Here is a 24,575-nt window from a genome sequence, read left to right on the forward strand (position 1 = left end):
GTGCAATCTTGGTCTAATCCTGGACTCAGAGCTATATTTTTCTCATCATATTTGTCATTTCCAAAACTGCTTCCAATCACTATGCAGGATTTCTCAGATCAGCAACTCCATAACTCAAGATGCTGCTGAAAGCTTAATTCATGCTTTATAAATTCCACATTAGATTTTTATAATTTTTTCATTTCCAACTCTATCATTCAACATACTGAACTCGTACAAAATGCTGCTCTTACTATTTAAAAAAAATGCCATGTTTTTTGAAGACTCCTTCAATCAACTCGTCGAGTTGCTAGTCACAACAGAAATCAGGTGCACGGCTGTTGGTCGGCGTGCTTTCTCATTTGCAGTTCCATTTGTGTGGAATACACTCCCATTGCACATACGTCAACAGATCAGCTCCCTTTCAATATTCAAATCACCCAATGCATGTATATTGAATTTATTTTGCACCGTACATAACCAACTGTGCTAATCAGAGGTGCGGGTGAAGGACAACAAAGCAGATCACATGACTCCAGTTCTACAATCTTTCCACTTGCTTTCAGTCAAGTCTTGGATACATTTTCAGATGGCAGTGACTTTTAATATTAACATGTCGGCTTTCATGACCAATATCATCCATAAGATAGTTTTTTGGGTTATAAATGTTTTCGTGACAAAAAATATTTTACACGATCTAACCCACAAAAACCTATATTATGTTTGTAATATTACTCAGTATTTTCCATGCCAGTGGTAAAGGGTGTGAGAGGTAGCAGTCTGAATGAAGTCCCTCCACCCATAAAAAAATATCCACAGAGTTTAGTTAATTACCTCCCTAGCCAATTTCAATACATTCTTGTTTACTGCTGTGTATTAGCTGATATGTGCTAAGGTTTCATGATGGTCAGTGATTTTTATTACTCTTTGCATGTGTAGTGACGTAGAATTAGCTATGTAGCAGCATAGCGCTGGCTGCTGGCGGGGAAGGGGATGATCTGCAGCTTACAGCAGCCCTGACGGCAGCAGGCCACGTGATAGACCAGAGAGGGATCTAGGGGAAAGGTCACGGAAGGGGCACACAAGGAACCCGCGGGTAGGTTCTAGAAAGGGGGCGTGGCCGGGGGCGGAGCCAGGCCATGCTGACAGTATAAGAGGGGCCCCTGGAGGGGACCTTGGGGCTGTCGCTTGGAGTGGGATCCCCGTCGTGCTGCTGGAGATTTCACCATTCTTCTCGTCGTTGTGGTGCCACAGCAACGGAGCAACTCCACCGGCACTGCTATTCCCTCACAACCCCCCACACAAACGCATGCACACACCCTCTAAACACACACACTCACGTAGGGCCTCGTGGCGGGGGTCACCTGGCACCCTGGGTTTTTACCAAAGGGCCCCCTCGTGGGGATGTCCCACGGTTTCCCAGTGCCAGGAGATTGGCCGACCCCCCTCAGGCCGAATTGCACTGCGGCCCCGTGGATTAACTTAAAATTGTATGGCCACGGCGAGCTCACCGAGCAAACCGCAGTGAGGACACATCTAACACAGGGGACTCGGGCCGTGGGGAGGAACAAAACGCTCAGCGAGCTGACTAAAACTAAACCTCCAACGGACGGCCACCCCGGCAAGGCCGGGTGTGGCGGAGGTAAAGAGGGCGAGCGTGCAGACAATGGATTAGGGCACAGTGGAGAGCTGAACCCGGTAGGGGGGCGGGGCATAGATTGAATATTCCTAGGCGGACTAGGACTCGAGCTGGGCAGCAGCGAGCAATAGCACGAGTAGGGGCGGGGCATCGGTTAAAAAAAATCGAAATGTAGGCGCCCCGATTGGCTGGGAGAGCAATGCAACTTGACTGGGGATTTTTTAATTCGGAAGAGATAAAAGGAGGGAACAGGAGAAACGTTAGTTCAGTTCTCCTCCAGTCAGCCAGCTACCCAGCGGACTCCCAGCCGCTCGAGCGTCCGAGAGACACTGGTGAGTGCAGTTACAACTCGACCCAGGCAAAGGCCTCCTGGACCCTCGTCCCTCTGACCCTCATCGCGTCTGTGAAATACCGTGAGTACGCCCGAGGCGCGAGAAATAGCGTTGGGCTCCCCCAAGTTTTGGATAGAAATAGGTGGGACGCTGCTCGCTGGGTATTTTGCTCCGAGTCACGCGTGGCTTTTCTTCAGGCGAGCCAGTAATAAACTTTAGCACAGCGCAACGACGCCGTGTGATTTCTGTGTGTGTGGGGAGAGCATAGGGGTGGCATGAGTGCATCTTACTTGTGAAGCGCGCGGGTGTTCAATCATAAGACGATCGTTGATGTTCACGTGCGTGCGATCGCGTGCGGGTTTACGCACTTTACGCAGTGTGTTTGCGTTGCGACAATCACATTAGGGGTGTCGGCGTGGTGCGTAATTCAAGCGTGCGAGTGAGGCTGCGCTGCGTAGTAACTCATTGAATGCGCCCGCGTCCATGCAGCCGCCGCGCTATTTTTAGTGCGAGCCATGACCGTCGTCCTTGCCCACGTGGCTGCACGAGCGGGCGCGTGCAAGTAGCCACCTCGGCATTAGTATTGGTGTTCATACAGCTATTTTTTAGCGCGAGGCGTGGTGAGCAGCGTGCACCTGCACGGGTACGCGCGTGCAAGTAGCCACCTCGGGATTCGTGGTGGTTTACGTGGGGAGTGTGTGGGATAACCCAAGGCAGTGGGGAGCCAGCCACTAGCCATGTCCCACAGAGAGGACGCTGGTGCAGGGGGGCCGATCACATGATCGGCGGCAGCCCAGCGGGGAGGAGAGGAGGAGGAAGGGGGAGAGGAGGAGGGGAGCATCAGCCCCCACATCGTCTCCATCTTCACCATCTCGGCGTTGCCAGTCAGGCAGTCTACCAGCTGTCCTGACTGGGAATCGTAGTCGACTATAGATGGATTTATTGGAAGTGTTAACCCGTTGGTGCGTGTTAATAAACAGGGTGCCTCCAACTCTTAGTGTCTCTGATTCAGTCACTACACATGCATAACACAGTACATAATTAAATTATTGCTATTTGCATGAATAATGAATCGTGAGATGTATGCTTGGAATTGCACTGAGAAATAAAGAGGAACACGTGGATTAGATAACATACGGAGGTTAATGACATCATCCTAACTCTTAAAAATCAGCTTGGACAGCACACTTCTGACTCCAAGGCTTGAGGCATTTTGAACCATAATTGTCAAAGATAAACTGGAATATTGTTAATTGATAATACATTTTGAGTTAGACCACTGCTTAATAATCTGGCCAACATTGAGTCGTTAAGATCCTCCACCACCTAAACAACGAATAATAATTAACTGAGCTCATTACTCCATCTTCTTAAGGGATATCTTCTCAGACGTATTTCAATCCTTGGCTACCACTCCATTATAATTATTCATGGCCATCGTCCACATATCCTCCGATGTGTACCATTTAATAACGATTGGGTATATGGGGTGTTTACACCATTGTTAAAGCACAGATCACTGATGTAATCTCATCGCATGACAAACTTTAATCAATATGCTGATGATACACAATTGTACACGGCAGTGAAGTCAAAGTTAGATATAGAGCCTCGGTAACCTCGAAGATTGCACGCGAGCGGTGCACGTGTAGTTTCATTCTAAATCCAGAAAATTCGGAGGTTCTGCTGGTTTGCACTTGAGCAAAAACATTTTTAGTTCAGGTGTGGCGGTCACGGACTCCAGGATTAAGTGTTCTACTCATCTAAATAGACTCGTCACCATAGTCGACCAGAATATGTCGTTTGATAACCACATGCAAAATATAGTCAGGTCCTGCAATTTTCATATCAGGGCACGCCTTCTGAACCTAGATTAGTCATATTCGAGCACTATTGCGTTGTGGCAGACAACAAGGTGGCGTGTAGCATTGTATGGACAAAGGCTCGATAGATTGAAACTCACTACTATGGGACGTCTGGTAAAAACATTTAACAAACTGCAGCGTATACAAAATTATCTGGCACATGTCGTGACGAGTACTGCAAGATCCATCCAGTGTTCGCCGAGCTGCATTGGCTTCCAGTTGCCAAACGAATGTTATAAGGTTGCACTTATTTCACATAAAGTGCTTGCCATGAATGAACCACAATACCTTGCTCTCATTAAGGAACATAAACAATCACGAAAACTCCGGTCAGCCTCACAGCGGCTTTTGGCTAGCCATTAAACAAAAACGGTTACTGAATCGTGCGCTTTCAGATGCACCTATGCGGCTGTCTGGAACACTCTTCCTTCTGATATTAGGAAGCCACTCAAGATATACACTTTTACATCTATTTTTAAAACTAATTTATTGAGTGGTATGTGTAATTCCAATTGAGAATTTTTGTTGGAAATATTTTTTCATTGCCAAATTTGCACCATGATGCCAGCAAACAATGGCCTACTCATTTCGCATTATGCACGGAATCTTTAATATACCCTGTGAAGCAGATGGTCCATAGTATTTTATGGTTAATGCACCCACAGTAATAGTCAGGGCAGTTTGCTGAATTCAAAACATGAACCATTGGAACAAGTGGCGGATGCGATACTGCTGGGCCGTGCCACCGACCCTGACACTCACCTGTCATTCTTGTCCTTCGTCTCTCCCTTCTGTCCCATCAGGAGGTACTGTCGCGTTGTTTCTATGCCAAGCCGTCCATCACATGAGTGGGTCACGATGAATAGGCGTGTTGCTTTAGGTTGAATAGCCTGATCTTGGCCTTTGTGATGAACGTTTAGAGGCACACACACATGCATATAACCCTGAGATAGCCAATGACGTATGCAATTGTGTATACAAATTGTTAAAACAGCATTTTGTGAATATAAAACAACATTTAATGTGCCAAGTATTATTGTTTCAGCTCACAAGCATCTTCAGGGTATAATCCAGGATTATGTCCTGAAGATCCTTGGCACAGTTTCCAGCCTTCTTCTTTCATGGCTTGTGTAGATGCACAGCAAGGACTACAAATCACATTCCAGCCAGATAACCCCGCTAGGAGTAGCTGAGTGTATCGCTGTGATATCTGCGTATTTATGGATCAGGTATATTGTCGTAATATATTATATAGTCTGTTCTGGATGATCACAGCCGGATATTGGGGAGTTTTAAATTTTCTATTTGCGCATCAGGCATCCGCATATGCCATGGTTTGTGCAGATACAATTTAAGGTAGACCATGAGCTTTGTGGAAGATCAAACCCAGAGATCTTCTGCATTGGGTCTTTCACAACGTGCTTGTTTGCGAGTTCTTTTTAACTCCATTTGGCTCTCCAAGCTTCATCACGGTTGAATTCGCATTGTTTAAGATGAAGCACATGGGTCCACAAAGGGTTGGGTGACTTCAAGCGATGAAGAGGGATGTTATTGAGGTCCTGATAAATCGGAAGGCTACTGTTTTCCTCGATTCGCAGGACTTCCAGGAGGATCGCAATGTTGTGGCAGATGGGTGAGGGAGAGTTGTGTGACAGCACGGACAACTATAATGTTGGGGTCAACTTCACGGTTCCAGTGATACACCAGATTACACTGTTCTGTTGGTCATCAACAAGTCGAGTACAACTACTTCTGGTCCATACTAGTGCACAGTATCCTGCAACATAATACACAAGGGCCATTGTTGATGTCCGTAGCACTTGTGCTGATGCTCCCCACCTTGTACTCGCCAGTTCTTGGACCAGGTTAACCCTTGATGTAATCTTGGCAGCTACCTTTTTCAGGTGTTTATGGAAGGTTAGCATACGGTCCAACTTCACTCTGAGATACGTTGGAGTAGGGTTGTGTTTCAGTGTTTCCGTAAGGTCACTTTCAGAGTGGAGGGCATTTGAAAAATGTTGATACTCCTACTGATGCTCCTGCTGTTGTGGAGTGACTTATGCAGCCAGCTATGGCTACAGGGTTTGGTGGTACATGTTGTTTATGTCGTTTATTGTGAAATTTCGGTCACAGTTCCTATGATCACTGTTACATTGCTTATGGCTTTATTTTGGTGATTTAAAAAAGTTTTTTGGTTTGGCCATGTCTGTTTGTTGTAGTACGGAGCTAGGATGATGGCTTTAATCTCAGTTGTCTTGTTGTTTGACTTGCATCCCACTGGGATTTTTGCACAGCGTTGGTGTACGGTGCTTTATTTTCTGGAAGACTTGGCAGGTTTTTTCCTGTATTTTTCTGTTAGCGCATAGTCACTTTAATGTTTTCTTGTTCATGTTTTTGTTTTTTGTTTGTTGTGGTTGCACCCACTTCAAGAGCCGAATGGCTCACAGGGCGATACCAAATAAATGAAACTGAAACTGAGTGTGCTTGCTGTTCCAATTGTCAAGATGAAATGCAGTGACTGTTGTTTAGTGGAGATTTGGCTTGAGCCTCCAATTGTAGAAAAAAATCCTCCATGGTTTATATGTCTATGTTCAGAGAGGATTCAATGTCGTTGAAAGTGGCTCCTTGCTTTGCTAGGGCATTGCATCCGCATATACAAATTTTCATGACCCAGTTGCATGAGTACTAAAACCTTGTGGCAATCCATTGTTGAGGAAATGGAGTGAGCTGGCTGTGTCGTCCATATAAACACACAGTCGCCTATTGCTCAGCATAGTCCATATTAGGTTAATTGTCTTGAGGCAGGGAATGGTTGTTTCGAGCTTCAACATCAAGCCCTTAATCCAGACTAAAGTAGGGTGATGTCAAGTCCACAAAGGCTACACCAGTCTTGGATTTCGTCTGGAATCTGGCCTCAGTGGTCGTTGCAAGGGCCAAAACTTGGTCACAGCAGCTGTGTCTGGGCCAGAATGCTGATTTTTTTTTCAGGGCTCTCTAACTCAACAAGGGGGATGATTCTAGGGAGGATGGTGCACTCCAGGAGTTTATAGGTTGTGCACAGGAGTGATATTGGCATATAGCGATATTAGCCACCATGCTTTTGTTCAAATAAGTGAAACGTCATGTCTAATTGATGTTAAAGTTTGTTGTGAAAATTATTCTTCCACTAACTGCTTCGCTGAAACAACAATTGACACATGACATACTTATACGCATGGCAATTTAATTAGTATGGCTGTGCAGGGTGTTGGAGGGTCTTAACAACAAAATATTGGCCGGATCATTACATAGCCTAACCCAAATATGGATTAAGGATCATATGTATTGTGAAAAAACAACACCTGTTCCCACTTACCACTTTTTATTACAGTTTGAATGGTGACAGTGTAGTAGACAAAACTTCCAACTTCAGTGCGGGTATCAACGATCCCCACATATGCTGCAAGTACCGAGGTTAATGTGGAAAAAAACACATCATTAGTATTGCCATCCTTTAACACAGAATTGATGCCAATATCACCTGCTTCCTTGTTTCATTTGGTTAACTGCTTAAATACGTGAATACCATTTCAATATAAATTGTACAATAGGTTTTCCTTTAATATTGTATGAATGATAATTTTAATTTCTGCAACGTAGCAGTTTGCAAATGATAACTTAGAAAGCATTTGCGAAATGAAGATGGAAATTAGTGTAATTCTGAGAGTCAGGCTTGCTTGAGTAAGTCTACACAACGTTAATGGCAGCAACATGCCCCATAAATAGGATGCCTGTACCTTATTGTAGAGTATTGCTGTGCAAATCTGGTAGACAGCCCTAGTTAATACTGCATATATACAAACCATTATATACTATGCACAGTCTGCTTCACAGTGAATGTTAAAGATCCGCTGGCATCTTTCAAAGAAATGTGGGCCATTTTGTGTGGGTGTCATGGTTCGAATTTGAAAAATTATCCGCAAATTACTGCTAAAATTATCATCACTCCCTATGTCAAAAATGACTCGGTGAGGTTTTTCTGGGAAAGTTCTTTTTTTTAAGTCAACTAAACTTTCTATTTTACTAGAAAAGGCCCACTGAGCTAAATAACTATTTTTCAAATGTGACCTGGCCATAAATGATAGCTCAACGAAGTGGCTTATGTTGAAATGTATAGCAGCTAAATACTCTAAACACATGTTTCTAAATGTGGACGGAAAAAATCCACGTGGCCACGGGGAGAACATGCAAAACTACAAATTTATAGGCGTCAGGGTCGGGATCGAATCTACGAGGTAGTTAACATTTTGCCACAGTGGCGCCCCATTTGTAATAAACAATACAATTAATACACCGAAAAACTTTCCAGAAATCATTTGGGAAATACTGGCATGTCCCATCTTCTTGCTGTATTTGCCTCCGTGCAAATACAGAAGTTGTCCGTTCTCTGTGTGGTCTGTGTGATGTCCCTCTGTGTGTTCCCTCGCTGTGGTTTACGCCATTTTCACCTGATGACTAGCGCTTGTGTTGCGTTCGAAACGTCGTGATTTATTTTAATTAAATTTTTATTTTATTTCTACATACGTGACTTTACCGAAAGAACCAGAGTATGAATGATACATGCCGAGTCGTTTTGGCCCAAGGCAAGAATGTAAAACTGAGACCTGGGTCCTGTTGTCAGCGTGCATGCGAGTATCAGTGATACAAAGTATTACCGTAGTCGATTCCTGCAACGCAGGCTGCTTCTTGCCTGTGTAGGACAGTGATTGAAGTATCGAACTTTGGTTTCTTGGCAGGGCAACTCACTGACAAACACAAACAAAGTCTATGATTGCATTGTACCAACACACCAACAAAAAAACTACCTATATCAAAACATCAACTTAAAACATGAATTCCAATTGTTTAAAGTCAGCTTCATGGTAAAATAAATAAATTCATAACCAGTTGTTACAGCGGTACAATTGTCATGTACACTGGATATGCAATCCAGAGGGTGCTGGTTCGATTCCTAGTTCCGGTGTGGCATTTGAAACAGCAGCAGTTTATTTCAGCATCCCCCATCCTAATTCCTACCGCGCAGTAGAAATGAGTTCCCCACAGTGAGTCGATCGGCAGGTCACGTGTGGTGGGGTAAAGTGTTGGGTACGACCATCTCTTACAACCCACGTCTGGTTCACATAAATTTGTGGGGGGAAATACCCTCTGGAGTTTGCTCTTGTGGAGCTTCTTGTGCCAGCAGTGGCACAAGTAAACAATTGCAGCATTAACAAATATTTCTTCAGTTAAAAGCTGAATAGACAGAGGTGCTGCTTGTTGGGTCCCTTCATCAAATTTCTAAGGCTGGCTTGGTCAGTGTTTTAATTGATGGCCACAATGTCGGTGCTGCTCAGTTTTCAACCTTGGTGTTGTCCTTGCTCCCTCACTAACCTTCGAAGCGCACATTAAAAAGGTCATTAAGGCTGCCTTCTTTCACGTCAGAAATATAGCCAGATTCCACCCCATTCTATCGTTATAGGACCTACAAAATCTGGTTCACGCATTTCTCTTTTCACGCATCGATTTTTGCAATGTATTATTATTATCTGACATCCCTCTCAAGCTGTTCAACCACCTTCAGCACGTGCAAAATGCAGCTGCCAGAGTTCTTACTCGAACACCAGTTGCTGAGCACATTACCCCTGTACTTGAGTCTCTTCATTGGTTACCAGCAGGCTCCGAGTGAAGATCAAGATTCTACTTTTCACTTACAAGGCCATCAACAATGCCTCCCCCTCTTACATCCGTGACCTCCTTCACCCGTATGTCCCAACACGAGTTCTTTAGTCGTCTGAGTGTGGGTTATTGTATGTGCCGAGGTCGCACCTCCGTTCAATGGGTGACCGGATCTTTTCCCGTGTTGCCCCCAAGCTGTGGAATTCACTTCCATCGACTATTCGATCTGCTCAGTCCCTTGGTTTATTTAAATCCCACCTTAAGACATTTTTTTTCTGAAAGGACTGTTATCCTGATTTATTGGGATGTGTGTTTTGGGAGTTTGGGGGGAGGATATTTGTATCTGTGGTTAAATCATGGCTCTGCATGCTTATATTAGGTTTTAGAATTGCGCGAGTTATTTACTTGATTGATTTTATCTCTGTGCGGTGCCTTGTGACCTCTGGATGAAACGTACTTTATAAGTGTACATTATTATTGGTATGCTAGATTTCGCATTGTAAGGTTTGAAGCACTGTTTAAACTATCGTACAGCTCAATATCACATCTGTCTATGACAAACAGCACTCGCACCATGGGCATCTATCCAAATGCGTTCTTACGGTATAGTGTACATACACACATTATATATTTGCAACAAAAACAGCATTGCGTTATCAGTAGTGACTGCAACGGTGTAAAATAGCACACACTTCTGTTGTGTGTTTAGGGTCTCATTCATATGAACAATACCCTGTAAATATAATAGAATATGTAAAAAGTGGGTGTAAGAGATTTGTTTTAGTGCTACTTGTTTTACATGTATCCATGTTAATAGAAGGACTTGTACAACAAACCACTGAGGGTGGTATAGAGCCTAAGTTTTATTTTCCTTATCGGTTTGGGAAAACACTTTAAAGAGACTATTTTAGGTTATTGGTCTGAGCATGTATTTCTGAATATGGTATAATATTTGCATGTGAAAGGTAGTGTTTTAAGTGATTGTTTTGGTCTAGACAATGATTAATATAAAAAAGTAGTGCAGCAATCTTTTACATTATTAAAAATGTATTGCTGGTAAGGGTACTACTTAATGATCTGGCCAAATTAGTATCTTAAGACTCACGACCTGACAAAGCCAAATTAAATTTCCATATTTCCAAGCATATAATACACAAACTAGTATCACTACCATTTGGCAAGAGCCAGAGAGAGACAGACCAGGGACATCGACCATGTGAATCTCGTTAAGAACAGTGAAGGACGAACAATCTTGGATGACAAAGATTAAAGAGAGATGGAAAGAGTACTTTGAAAAGTTTCTGAATTTGGGAAACCCAAGACATAAAATACTATAACCAGAGAAGAGGTAGTGAGACTCGGGGGGTCAATAAACATCAAAAGGCAGTGGGGCCAGATGAGATTCCAATTGATGTGTTTAAATTAAATGGGAGAAAAGGGTGTTGACATATTGATGGGGCTGTTTGGGAAAATCTGGATGCGTGGAGAGAGAGTACATTGGTTATCATCTTTAAAGGGAAAAGTGATGTACAAGAGTGTGGGAACTACACAGGAATAGCATTGATAAGTCACACCATGAAACTCTGGGAAAGGATCATAGAAAGGAGACTGAGGAAACTGGTGGCTATTGGCGAGTCAGCTTGGATTCAGATAGGGAATGCAATATTTGCACTGAGAGTATTTATGGAGAAGTTCAGAGAGAAGAAGACAGGACCTGCATATGGTGTTTATTGATATCGAGAAAGCGTATGATAGGGTTCTAGAGAGCTCATCTGGTGGTGTATGAGAAGAAGAGGTATTCCTGAGGTATATGTGTGGCTGATCCAGAATGTATGTAGGAGGTAAAATGCATGTGCTTTGCAGCTGTGGAGTGTCGGAGAGCTTTCAAGTCAAAGTGGGAGTGAAGCAAGGTTCTGCCCTGATGTTGTATGTGTTGGGTTATGAAATTTTGATGAAAATAATAAAAATTAATAATTTTCCGAAAATTGCGCAAATCGCATTAATTATGATAGTGTGTGTATTAACATTCATACATTATGATAATGCGTGTAATTATATGCATAAATTATGATAATCGTAGTAATTTATGCGGATGCTTGCGGTTATGTTACTGTGTGCAGTTGTGATAATTAGGCTCGGTTTCGTTTATCCAGGGTTATATCAATCAGGATAACACGATTATCATCGATTAAACATTTGCTGATTATCTTAGTGTGTTTATTATTTTTAGGTCTCCAGGTTCAGATCTCATCACAGGATACAGTTATCAAGAATAAGATAGTTTTGCATGGACTTGGAAAGAAGCACTCGAACAGTTGGTGTTAAGCAATTTTAATTCTAAACAAGCACATGACACTCTCTTATGCGAAAGCAGGTATACGTCAATAAATTCATGTAACTCGATTATGCAATTAACGAAAATGAATGACTAAAAATACTTCTTCATTGGCGATATTATGCAGTTAACGAAAATGAATGACTAAAACATTTCTTATTCATGTAACTCGACGGCAGAAACTGCTTTGCACGATCAGTTGATATTGAACGCACCACCTCGAAATGGCAACCCTTTTTGAAACGCAAAGATCACTTTTTGAAAGTCTTATTCGTGTGCGTGCTGTGTGTGCGTTGTCCCCTCGTAATATTAATTGTGTCGTTAGCTTGTGTGGTGTAGGAGGATACAAACAGCGGCCAGGTGTTCCTCTCGATTGGGCGTGGCCGCCGCAAGCTCCTGCTGCTCCCTCGCTCGGACGCGTCTCTGCTTGTGCGCTCTCTTTTTCTCCACTGCTGGATGACGAGTTGGCACGACGCTCGGTGACGCCCGGTGACGTCCGAGTCGTGCTACTCTTGCGCTCTCTCTCTCTCTCCACAGCCATTTGACCAGGCTTTCTCCACTGCTGAATGACGAGTTGGCACGACGCTCGGTGACGCCCGGTGACGTCCGAGTCGTGCTGCTCTTGCGCTCTCTCTCTCTCCACAGCCGTTTGACCAGGCTTTCTCCACTGCTGAATGACGAGTTGGCACGACGCTCGGTGACGCCCGGTGACGTCCGAGTCGTGCTGCTCTTGCGCTCTCTCTCTCTCCACAGCCGTTTGACCAGGCTTTCTCCACTGCTGAATGACGAGTTGGCACGACGCTCGGTGACGCCCGGTGACGTCCGAGTCGTGCTGCTCTTGCGCTCTCTCTCTCTCCACAGCCGTTTGACCAGGCTTTCTCCACTGCTGAATGACGAGTTGGCACGACGCTCGGTGACGCCCGGTGACGTCCGAGTCGTGCTGCTCTTGCGCTCTCTCTCTCTCCACAGCCGTTTGACCAGGCTTTCTCCACTGCTGAATGACGAGTTGGCACGACGCTCGGTGACGCCCGGTGACGTCCGAGTCGTGCTGCTCTTGCGCTCTCTCTCTCTCCACAGCCGTTTGACCAGGCTTTCTCCACTGCTGAATGACGAGTTGGCACGACGCTCGGTGACGCCCGGTGACGTCCGAGTCGTGCTGCTCTTGCGCTCTCTCTCTCTCCACAGCCGTTTGACCAGGCTTTCTCCACTGCTTCGCGCTCTCTGTTTTGCACCCTTGGTCGACGCTTGGCGATCTCCGCCCTTTTACAGGTTGATTGCTTGTCGTCACTCGTCACTCTCTCTGCTCCGTGCTTCCCTTGTTCGGGCAGCTGCCAGCTTCACTCGCACTTAACTTCGTTCTGCGAGAAGCGACACCTGTTATCGGCATCGGTGTTTCGTGTCCTCACGACGCTCCGCCAGCCGGAGCACGGCTGAAACCCAGCCCTGACCCAGGTTGAACTCAGACTTCTGCGACTCGAACGACTCCTCCTCGTTCCATCACTTCTCGAGGCACAACCGCCCCAGCTCTCTTGCGAGCCCCCGTCGCAACGCTGCGTCGCAAGCCGAGTTGCGAGACTGAGCGCGACTCGAACAGACTGCTCTCAGACTGTCACTTTAACGATGTCTTGTCGTTCCATCTCAACTCGAGGCACGACGCGCCTCCGCTCTCTTGCGAGCCCCGTCGCAACACCGCGTCGCAAGCCGAGTTGCGAGACTGAGCACGACTCAACCCAGACTGCTCTCAGGCTGCCACTTTAACGATGTCTCGTCGTCCCATCTCTTCTCGAGGCACGACTGCCACAGCTCCCTTGCGTGCCCCGTCGCAACGCTGAGCTCGACTCGGACTAGACTGCTCTCAGACTGTCACTTTAACGATGTCTCGTCGTTCCATCTCTCCTCGAGGCACGATCTGCCCCAACTCTCTTGCGAGCCCCGTCGCAACGCTGCGTCGCACGCCGAGTTGCGAGACTGAGCACGACTCAACCCAGACTGCTCGTTCGCTGTGTGCCTGTCTAACTTAAAACGTGACTCCCTTCTCTCTGCATTCCTTGCGAGCGGGCAACCAAAAAAAAAACACAAACAGCGAGAAGCAGACACCGGCGCGATCCCTCCTCGTGACCTTTTCCTAACCCTCCAAGCATTCCTGGGCCATCTGTTTGTGCTGCGGGGAGACAAAGGCGGCCGTGCTTAACTCAAACACGCGAGCATCCACTCCTCTCTCCGCGTCTCTTGCGAGAGAAAACAACCAATGTCAGCACAAACCCCCCCCCCTTTGTGACCTTTTTGCTCCCTCCTTGCTTGTCAGACCCCGCTGGAAGACAAAGGTGGCTGAGGAGATGTTTGCAATACATTATGTGGTCCTGTGTGTTACATTTATTCTTGAATTATTTTTTATGAGTTCCTTCGGTCTTAGTATCGTGGTTATCATTCGTCTATGTTTAATGAATATTCGTAATGCTCCTCGTCACATTATTATTTTGGGGCTTCGCCCAGTTTAGTTCTCCAGAGATTGGTGTTTTATTCTGAGTAAATTTTTTTATGTCCTGAGGTTAAGTGCACATGCACTTAAGCTTTCTGGAATTCGTACTCTTTAGTTTTTCGGAAGGTCGTGTAGATAGGAAACATATACTTCTAAATAATATGTATGCGGTGAATATAAGGGAATTACTAATAATAAAATTATTGTTTGTTGGTTAATTATCTATGTTAAGTTTCTACTTTTCGGTAAGGAAAACGTTAAGAAAACGCGAGTTTCAACCGTTGTTTGCTCTGCACCTTATCTGTACATCTCCAGATGTCTTTGGGAGGTTAGTCCATACATCTTTTGTCCATCTGGATGTCTATGACCTCTTCGTGACCGAATTTCTATCATTTCAACCGCCCTCCATGTCTCATGGACTCCCGGTGTGCCCGTGAGGAGAAGTGAGCCGTCCTCATTATTAAAAAAAATATATATATAGATATAATAAAAACTAAATTTTTTTTTTTCTTAATTATTCTTAATATTAATAACGGAAAACAGGGCATAGATCCAACACTGAGCCTCTTCCTGTTCATCCTGGTGCTGGACACACGAACGAGAGATAGTCAGAGTGAGAAATGACTGGTGTGGTGTGTGAAAAGAGGGTCCCAGTTTTGGTGAAGGGAAGTGTACAAGATGGTGGTGAGGCTGGTGCTGTTGTACAAGAAAGAGGGAGGAGGTTGGCAAGGACAGCGGACCCCATAGAAGTGGGACAAATGCGTGGAAGAAGAACAGTATTATTGTGAGCAACCTATAAGTTGAAAAACCTCATAACCAATTTAGCAACAATTAGGTATGACATTTCGTTTAAGAACAAGATGCAGAATTAAGATCCAAAATGACATCCTGAAGTCAGAATTACTTCTTCTTGGTTCTTTCGGAAAAAGTCACGTAGAAGGGAAATAATATAATAATAAAAATAAAACAATAAAATACAATTCTCACGACGTTTCGGCCACAACGCAAGCAGCCGTCCTCAGGTGAAGAACAGGTCTGCCGGAAAGACAGCGTCTGAATGAACATCACCAATCTTGGCAGGGTATATTTAAGCTGGGTTTAGAGGAGGAAGGGTGCCTTTACAAAGGAAGTTGCATATCAACAGAGGAATTTAGCATATTTATGGAAAATGCAGATATGGGATTAGTCACTACTTGTGGAATGCGTAGGAGGTGGGGGGGGTCTCAAAGTCATATTATGCCCGTGCATTATGTAGGATTAGCAGCAACAAAGGGAGGAAGTAGCAGTAATAAAGGGAAGGAATTTTTAACGTAAAAAACTACAATATAAACTACATCAATATCATCAATATACTAAATATACTCTCCAATATGCTGAGCTACTAACAGTAAGTCATACATTACAATTCTATGTCGCAAAAAGATATAATATGCCTCCAGCTAAACTTTTTCCTTACATCACACGGATCTACCCCGTACTATATACTGCCATAGACAAACCCAACATTAAATTATATACTGCATTACTATACACCACCTTATACCTTAGACTATACATTGTAATATTACACTATGTATTATTCTACCCACCCTACTGTATACCACACTGCTGTATATTCACTATACAATTAGAATACTATATATTACCTTATACATTATATTAAACATTACACTTTTATACTATTTATTATTATACAATCTGCTATACACTATACCATTGATCGTCACGTGAAAGGAACTATGAGGAAGCAACGAAATATGTCAATGGGAGAATGGTGGTAGGAGACTTGCAGCGGAGCAAAGACTCCATTCCCTGCGGAGAATACAAATAATATATAGTCAATGCCAGTGAGTGGACTGCGGTCTAAAAGTCACCGTAAACGTGAACACAATCAGTTAAGATCCGAAATGGTTTATTACGTCCTTCCAATGATTGCCGAGCCAGAATCCATCTTCTCGGTTGAAATTGTCTCTGTGTTTGTATATGTGGATCGCTTCATGAACGAATCTCTCATGGTAGCCAGATGGCTTGCAGAGAACTTCTGTCTTGGAGAAGTCAATGTCATGTGAGCCCACTGAATTGTAACAGTGATCTGCCACGGCTGAGGTGTTTGTCCTACCGTGTTTCAGGTCTGCTTTATGTTCATGGATGCGGTCCGAGACCTGTCGTTTGGTTTCTCCAATATAACTGCTACCACAGAGGCAACTTAGTTTGTAGACGCCAGGGTACTGTATGTCTGGAACCACATCTTTTACAGACGGGACCAGATCACGGATTTTATGTACTGTGTTGAATCGGACCTGGATCTTGTGTTTATTCAGGATTTTGGAGATCTTTTTTGTGACCCCTGCAATGTAGGGTAAGGTGATGGTTTTGAATGGCTCCTCAACAGGATCCTTCTTGATAGTTGGAGTGATGGCTTTGCGGATTGTGTCGTCGGAGTAACCATTAGCTTTAAGAGCTTGGCGTACGTGCTTGAGTTCAATGGCAATGTGTTCCTGGTCAGAGATGCATTGGGCTCTGGTGTAGAGTCTTGATGAGGGAATTCTTCTGGGATGGATGGTGGTGGGAATCCGGTTTTAGGTAAGCATCCGTATGGGTAGCTTTCCTGTAGACAGAGTGGCTCATTGAACCATCAGGTCTCCTTTTAATTAGGACATCCAAAAAGGGTAGCTTGCCATCTTTTTCGACTTCCATGGTGAATCTTATGGCTGGGTGTATGGAATTTATGTGGTCAAGGAATTGGTCTAGAGCAGGCTGGCCATGTGGCCAGATGACAAAAGTGTCATCTACATACCTCTTCCATAAGGTCGGGCGTAGAGTGGCAGTCTGGATGGCGTCAGTCTCAAATTTCTCCATGAAAACGTTGGCTACAACCGGATATAGGGGGGAGCCCATTGGGGTGCCCTCAGTTTGTTTGTAAAAAGTTCCATTCCAGGTGAAGTATGTATTGGTTAAGTAGTGTCTCACCAGGGGGGGTACCTCAGTATTCAGTCCTTGATGAACCAAGTCTTCAATTATTGCGATGGTGTCAGGTACAGGAACTTTGGTGAATAAGGAAACCACATCAAAACTGACAAGCAGATCATCTGGGGACAGGAAAATTCCATTCATTGTCGATACCAGGTGAGTAGAGTTTAGTACCGCAGAGGTGGTTTTTCCAGTGAAAGGCCGCAGGATTTCAGACAAAAAACGAGCCAGTTTGTAGGTGGGGAGTTGATAGTAGAGACAATGGGACGATGGGGTGTATCTTCTTTATGTATCTTTGGCAAGCCATATAATCTTAGTGGCCTGGCTGCAGAAGGTTTCAACGAGAACTGTTTGGTTTGATCAATTAATGCAGTTGAATCAGAAATGATTTTGTTGGTTTTAATGACGAGGCTGTTGGTGGGGTCTCTTATTTTTGTATAGCTGCCATCGTTGAGTAATTCTTGAATTTTGTTGTTGTATTCTATTTCGTCCATGATGACAGTGGCATTGCCTCTGTTGGCTGAGAGGATGACAATGTCATCCCTCTTTTTTAATTGAGCTTATTCAAAACGCTCATCTTTGCTGATGTTGCTAGCTGGCATCTTAGCGTTTTTGAGGGTTGCAGCGATTTCAGATCTTGCTACGTCTGCAGCGATGTGACCCAGGCCCTTGAGAGCCACATCTACTTGGGCAATGGTATCATTAACTGGTATGTGTCTAGGTGTGACTGCAAAGTTTAGCCCTTTAACTAAAACTGATTTCAGACCATCAAAAATAGAATTGTTACTGCGATTAATTACGACTGTTAACGTCTAGCTTTTCGGTGTGTGGGTCCGGTCTCTTGTTGGAGAGGTTGAATTTGGAAATGAAGTTGTCCTTACATTTGGTCGACATAGTGGCAGCTGAAGAGGCAGTCATATTGTCTACATGTTCCCAATCCGATGTGGACATTGTTGCAGCCAAAGATAAGTGTAATTTGTAGAGTGTCTTGTCTAACTGATCTAGTTCGGTGCTGTATTTTATTCTGACTTTGTATCTAATTGCTGAATTTGGTTGTGAGAACTGCTCTTCAACTTACCAGTGAGGTGAAGCAATAATTGTCACGTCATGAAACGCTTGTACACGTGTAGTGTCTTGTAAAATCCCTCAGTCGGACACGTTGTTACAAGTCACTTGCTTACACTTTATTACACTATTCTTGCACCAGTTGTAGGCACTCCTATCTCTGTCTATACGGTCACTTTGTTAATCAACTTCCCCTATCTACTTTACACCTCGCTGACCTGCCTGCGACAACTCTTCCTCTTAGCAGCTCCACACTCACAGCTCCACACACAGACAGCAGCTCACATAGGGCTTGCACGCAGCTGCACTCACACAGAGCTTGCACACAGCAGCGCTCACATATAGGCTGCAACCAGCTTCGCTCACACAGAGGCTTTGTTCACACAGCTTTGCTCACGCAGAGCTTCGCTCACACAGAGGCTTCGCGCTGCTCTCCCTCTGCGCTGCTGCCCTCGCTCTACGTTCCCTCAGACCCACTCACTCTTCCGATCCGGGCGGGGGGATCAACCATCACCCGCTCAGCGACTCGTGAGGGTTGAGGTCCGTCCCTGGCTTGAGCAGCAGCGGCGAGATGTCTTCACCTTGGTCCCAGCAACCCAAACTCCCGCTCTGCTCTCCCGCACCTACTTATATCCTCCTCTCAATTATCCAGCTCCTCCCTTGTGTCTCTTTAGGGCCAGACAGGCTGGCGCCTGTCAGGCCATTAATCACCCCTTATCGCAGTCTCCCAGGCAGCACCTCCAGTGCCAGCGTACAAACCCGGGCCGACCCCGTCTGCACCCGATTCTCCCGTTAATGAGGTGGAGGTTTGCTCATGCAACCTTACGTGGCACACGCGCACCTGCCTGCCCTCGGTTGCCCTCGGCCAGCAATGCACACCGCGTATTTTACCACACTACACACGTGCCAATTTAATTTGTTTGGCTATGTCGAGTAGTGGAGGGTGTTACGGTACTAATTTGGTCAGACCGTTACGTATTAGCCCAACACAAAATAAATCTTATGACGAAACGTAACATTAGGCTTAGAAAATGGACGTGTTAAGTTAATCATTTGATATGTAGCATATAAAAGCAAAGGCAGAGCATACTCACCCTCCACACACTGGCAGAGATCATTTTGACAAATCGGGGACAGTTGAACATATCCCCCAGGTAAGTTATAAAATCTGGTGCATTTGTCCTCTGAAAAGAAAATTAACAATAGCGATTGGAATTTTCAGTCATCAGGGTTTACATCGTCATCAGGATAAATGTAGCCAGTGTACAATTGGTCTGTGCACAACTCATCTCTACTTGGAGATTTGTGAGTCCCCATCAAATGGTCCCTTTGAGGGATATTTGCAATACTTAGTTGTTGTTGGAATATATTTACCTTCCCTATGACTGTGTGTGCCCGTAAGGCTCTTAGGCTGAGTACAAACATTTACTTTGATAAATGCTCACAAAGTCTAAAGTCTAAATAATTTTCTGCTGAAATAAGCATTGAGACAGTGATCATCTGTTTACAACCCTGAGCAAGTAGAATACATTTCACGTTCATTCATAAGATCAGGCCAATGTGCTCTGTCATATTCCTAATTTGACAAATGATCCACAAACTATTCAATTGGAATATTCGCAACAATCATCACTCCCTACTGTGAATACTTGGCAGGATCATCCTGAAAAAGAGAGACTCAGCAAGGCATTCCTGGGCAAATAAACGTCATATATAATAAAAACGTGGACAAATTATTCATTCGACAACCACTGTTGGCTTCCCCACAAAGTGGTACCTATTTATAGACCCTGGAGGGATGATGGGCTCGGTCAACCCCCAACCAGGATGGGAGCTTGCAACTTCCAATTGTGCACCACTCGCTCTGCCACTGACCCACCAGGATGGGTCACTGCTAAAGGCTTGAAACAACTCTGCTCATTTACTCACCTTGGACTTATTTGACAATAAATGTCATTTATTTGGTAAGCCCTAGATTATTGTTAGTTTAAAATGTAGGCTTTCGCGACCAATATTCATAATAAAGGTTTTCGGGTTAGATCGCGTAAGCATAAATGCGTCGAAGCCCTCCACCATCCGACATGGCTAATCAGTAAGGGATTTGTCACATAAACAAAACACAAATTGCCCGATGATGCTGGAAGTAATTACCAGCAAAACGTCGTACTCCGATTGTAAATGTTGTGGATTCACTCTTCAACACATCGGTGGGCTGAAGTAGTAACTATTTGGCGTTTTGTGTCCTATATGATTATGTTTAGCTTTCTGGAGAAGCAGACTCAATGCAAGAACACTGAAATGTTTACTTTCAAATTTGGCATTTCTAGTGACAGATAAGATTCAACTTAAATATTTTTTGTTTCATTGCCAGAAAAGGTAAACCCTATTCTTATTTCTCATACTTTGATACTCGCAAAAAGGTCCCATGATATAGCTGTTCACCCTGAGCTACAAATGCTCTGATACGTGCATTGTCTTTGTACTGTTCGCCTGTTGGCGTTCTCTGTTCTGACACTGGTGAGACTAGGCCATAAAGAAGGCTGTCTCTGGTTAGGCCAATCAGTTTCAAAGGCAATGTATATATTATCAGAGCATGCTTGTTTTATGTGGTCCCCACAAGTATGTTTGGTTAATGCAGACTTTATTCCTTGCAAAAGGTATCTATTTGATGTTTGAACATCTTACACCCGTTGTATTGCCAGAAAGGGTAAAACCTATTCTTATTTCTCACACTTTGATACTGGCAAAATGGTCCCATGATACATCCCCTGTTGTTACAAGCAGAGGTAATCAAAAACACCTCCTTCCGTAAGGGCAGAACGATAGAAGAGACACAGTAACCCCTTCATATTCGTGAGTGATACACGTTCCTGGAGAATGACACGGTTAAATCCACGAATATTAATACCTAAAGCTGATGTGTAAAATATGATTGGGGGGCATACACTATATTATGTTTAATCCTAAACATATACTGTATAAACATATAAATAAATACATTGTATATCATTATTATGTTATTTAACTTATCTTTGATAATGATGAACATACATGTATTTAAAAGGGCAAATATAAATAACTAAATACATATTATACAGTGAACGCAATTCCCTAAAAATGTAAAGGAAAGCACTCGTGTAAATAGTGCAGCAGACTGTGAGAGAAGTGTCTTTCATGCTCTCACCGTCCACGCCGCGTGTACAACTGTCGGGTTTTCGCGAGATATGGCCGCGAATGTTTAAATACAACTCCGTAAGCGCTACAATATATTAGTCTTGAATAAGCAAAGCCGTAATTATAAACCTGCGAATATTAAGATATAATCTACATTGACTTCTATTTGGATAAATTATAAGACACTATTTTCCAGTGGAGTGGAAATTGCACAAACGTTTTTATAAGCAGATGTTGAATAGCAGACACGTATGTATGTGGATCTAAACTGATTACCATTTAACATGCTAAATTATCAGACAATATGTTTCATTACCAATATCTGTCCCTCAAAATAAAAAGAACTGCAATATTAAGTAAGCATGAAAATATAAACAATAATATATATACGATCCTTTTCGCCAGTATCAAGACGATGAAGAAAGAAGAGGTTCATATAAATATATGTACATTTGTATGTATAATTATTAGTATGCTAATTAACAAGGAAAGCTTAAATGCGTCTTAAAATGTTTTTCAGGAAAGTACTGCCAAGTTATTACAGTCAAGGGTGATGTTGCTATGTGTTTCCTCAAATGAATGATTTGTAGGTAATATTTCAGCATTGGGATATTTGGCCAATACCAGTTACATTGTATGTGTTGTTTTTATCTATGGGAGGAAATCGGAGAATCCAGAGTAAACCCAGTAGTACAGGGAGCGAAAATCCACACACGAAAGGCGCCTTTCAGTCAGGAATGGGCCAATGCCCTTCAATGTCTATACTAGTATAGTGACACCCGACACAGACACGGAACCGTTGGCCCAATGTTCCATGTTTACTTGGCACGTCCTTCTTGCTGGCTGTTGCCACTGCACCAGCCTGCTATGCAACTTGAAGCGTATTCTTGACCATGTCTGTGTACTTACGTGGGCTGTAGTAGTCGTAAACAGAAGCAGTCACGGGTTGAATCATATCCGATTTCAGCATTTGCTTGACCTTGAAAGCAAAGCAGTAATCCTCTGTGCTGGGAACCTGCAACAAAGCAATCGCACACAACACTAATGCATGATACAATGCACACTGACTTTAATAATGTAATAATAATTAAATACACATTTGGTATTGACACTTCTAATAATGCAGGGCTCTCATGAAGGAAAGCACTGTTTCATAATAATCTGCAGTAGCTTATAATCTGTAATCCCAATTGAGTAATTCGAGGGCAATATTCAGAATTTTCCAAATTTGAACAATGCCGCCTGTACCCAATGGCTTACTTGTGTAATGTGAGGTTACACCTGGATGATAAATGGGTTACACCTGAATGATTAATTAGTTACACCTGGATGATTAATTAGTTACACCCTGGATGATAATGATTGGCTCTGCTGGCTTCAGCCGCAACCAATGGGGAGGCGAGTTAGGGGCGTGGCCCTGGGGCCGGAGGATGGGCTCTGGAAGGTTCCAGGGAGGTGGCCGAGGATTGGCTGCGAGGCACCACGTGGACCAGGAATTAAAAGGGGTGGGGACGGACAGCACGTGATCAGAGCTGGAAGGAACGAAGGTGGAAGCCATGCGGGTGCGGAGGTCCGGAGCCTGCCACGTAGCGGGCCGCGGCAGTCTCTCTCTCTCTCCCTCTCTCTCCCTCCCTCTCCCTCTCACACTGTCTGCCAACAGCGTGAAGGAGCTATAGAGCAGAGAAATGAGTATAATGAGAAGCTGTGAAAGAAACTTAATCAAAAATACTGAATTCCAGAAGTTGTCTCAACGACCTTTATTACATTGGTGTCAGAAGTAAATTTTGAGACCGTGTGGACCATCATCCAAGATGTCCAAGCACCTAAAAAAAAGGAACCCACCCGACCCGCCATCGGAAGAGGAAGACGATGCGGACGAGGACGAGCTGCTGGGTGCAACGGGACCGCTGCCGCCGACTGCTGCTCTCCCCGACGCCGCGCAAAAACGACAGGCCGATGCGGAGGTGTCTCCAGCTGCGGACGAAGGGTGGCGACGAGTGGCAGAACAGATAGAGTCTCTCCGTGCGGTGATGCTCAATCTCGTGATGGTGGTCGCGTTGCCTGCCACCCTGGGTCGGCCTCGTGGGACGCATCCGAGTGCGGACGACCTTGATCTCCAACGGGGGGCTGCATCCGCCATTACACCTGCTGCTGCGGAGGAGGCCGCCATCTTGGGTGGGGCCGCTGCCACGCTGCCGGCGGCCGCCATCTTGGTGGAGCAGCGTGCTGCGCGGGTGGCGGGAACGGGTACGCCCAAGGACTCCGACAGTGGCCGCAGCCATCGCCTTCCTCACATTAAAGAATTCGTCGCCGGAGGCGACTGGAGCGCATTTATGTGGAGATTCGAATCCGCCTTCCGATCGGTGCGGTGGACGGAATCCGAGGCACTGGAGGCTCTACCTACGCTGTTGGACGACGTGTCCTTGGCTGTTATCCACTCCATCCCGGCGAGTAGGAAGAAGACGCTAAAGGACGCCTTCGCTGAAATGGCGGAATTTTACGAGCCACCATCGGCTGCTCATAAAAAATGTATGCAGCGACGTCGAGGACCGGAAGAAACACCTTTGGTGTACCGTGGTGCGCTATTAGAGCTCGCTTTGGCCGCCTACCCCGAGTCCTCCGCCGATCTCCTGGACCTTCTCATTCTTGCAAGAATGATTGAACTGTCGCAGGATTTAAACATTTCGCTGCCGGTGTGCGGCCATGAGCCGCTGACGTCTTGTTGGGCGGCGCGATGTTTAGATGCCAAGTACAACTTGCGACGTTGGGACCAGATGGCGGCTTGGACGGAGGACCCCAAAAAGGATGGTGAAGCGCTGGGATGGGCTCCACGTCGCGTCGTGCACATCCCGGACGAGTCCAGCGACGACGAGTTGGTGGTTGCTGCTCCTCGCTGGACCCCGTAACGCCAGCGGGACATGCAGCGGGACGGGGACGGGCGGTCATGAGCGGGGGCCAAGGCGACCTATTGTCGGGCGGCCGCCACATGTTTCAAGTGTGGCCGACTGGGCCACTTCGCCCGCGATTGTCGGCGCCAGGTTCC

General features: G+C 44.9%; 1 protein-coding gene across 1 annotated transcript in view; it reads right to left on the reverse strand.

The window, feature by feature from the left end:
* Window positions 1-24,575, reverse strand: part of LOC133349576 (complement C3-like) — a 320,240-nt gene that overhangs the window by 984 nt on the left and 294,681 nt on the right. Inside the window, 5 exon segments of the mRNA XM_061563146.1 lie at window positions 4,578-4,716; window positions 7,171-7,254; window positions 8,510-8,599; window positions 19,453-19,542; window positions 22,442-22,547. Coding sequence (XP_061419130.1) covers window positions 4,578-4,716; window positions 7,171-7,254; window positions 8,510-8,599; window positions 19,453-19,542; window positions 22,442-22,547 — 509 coding nt within the window.

Source organism: Lethenteron reissneri, chromosome 30 (assembly GCF_015708825.2).
Source record: "Lethenteron reissneri isolate LAM-NWPU_2019-01 chromosome 30, ASM1570882v1, whole genome shotgun sequence".
NCBI classification, from domain to species: Eukaryota; Metazoa; Chordata; class Hyperoartia; order Petromyzontiformes; family Petromyzontidae; genus Lethenteron; species Lethenteron reissneri.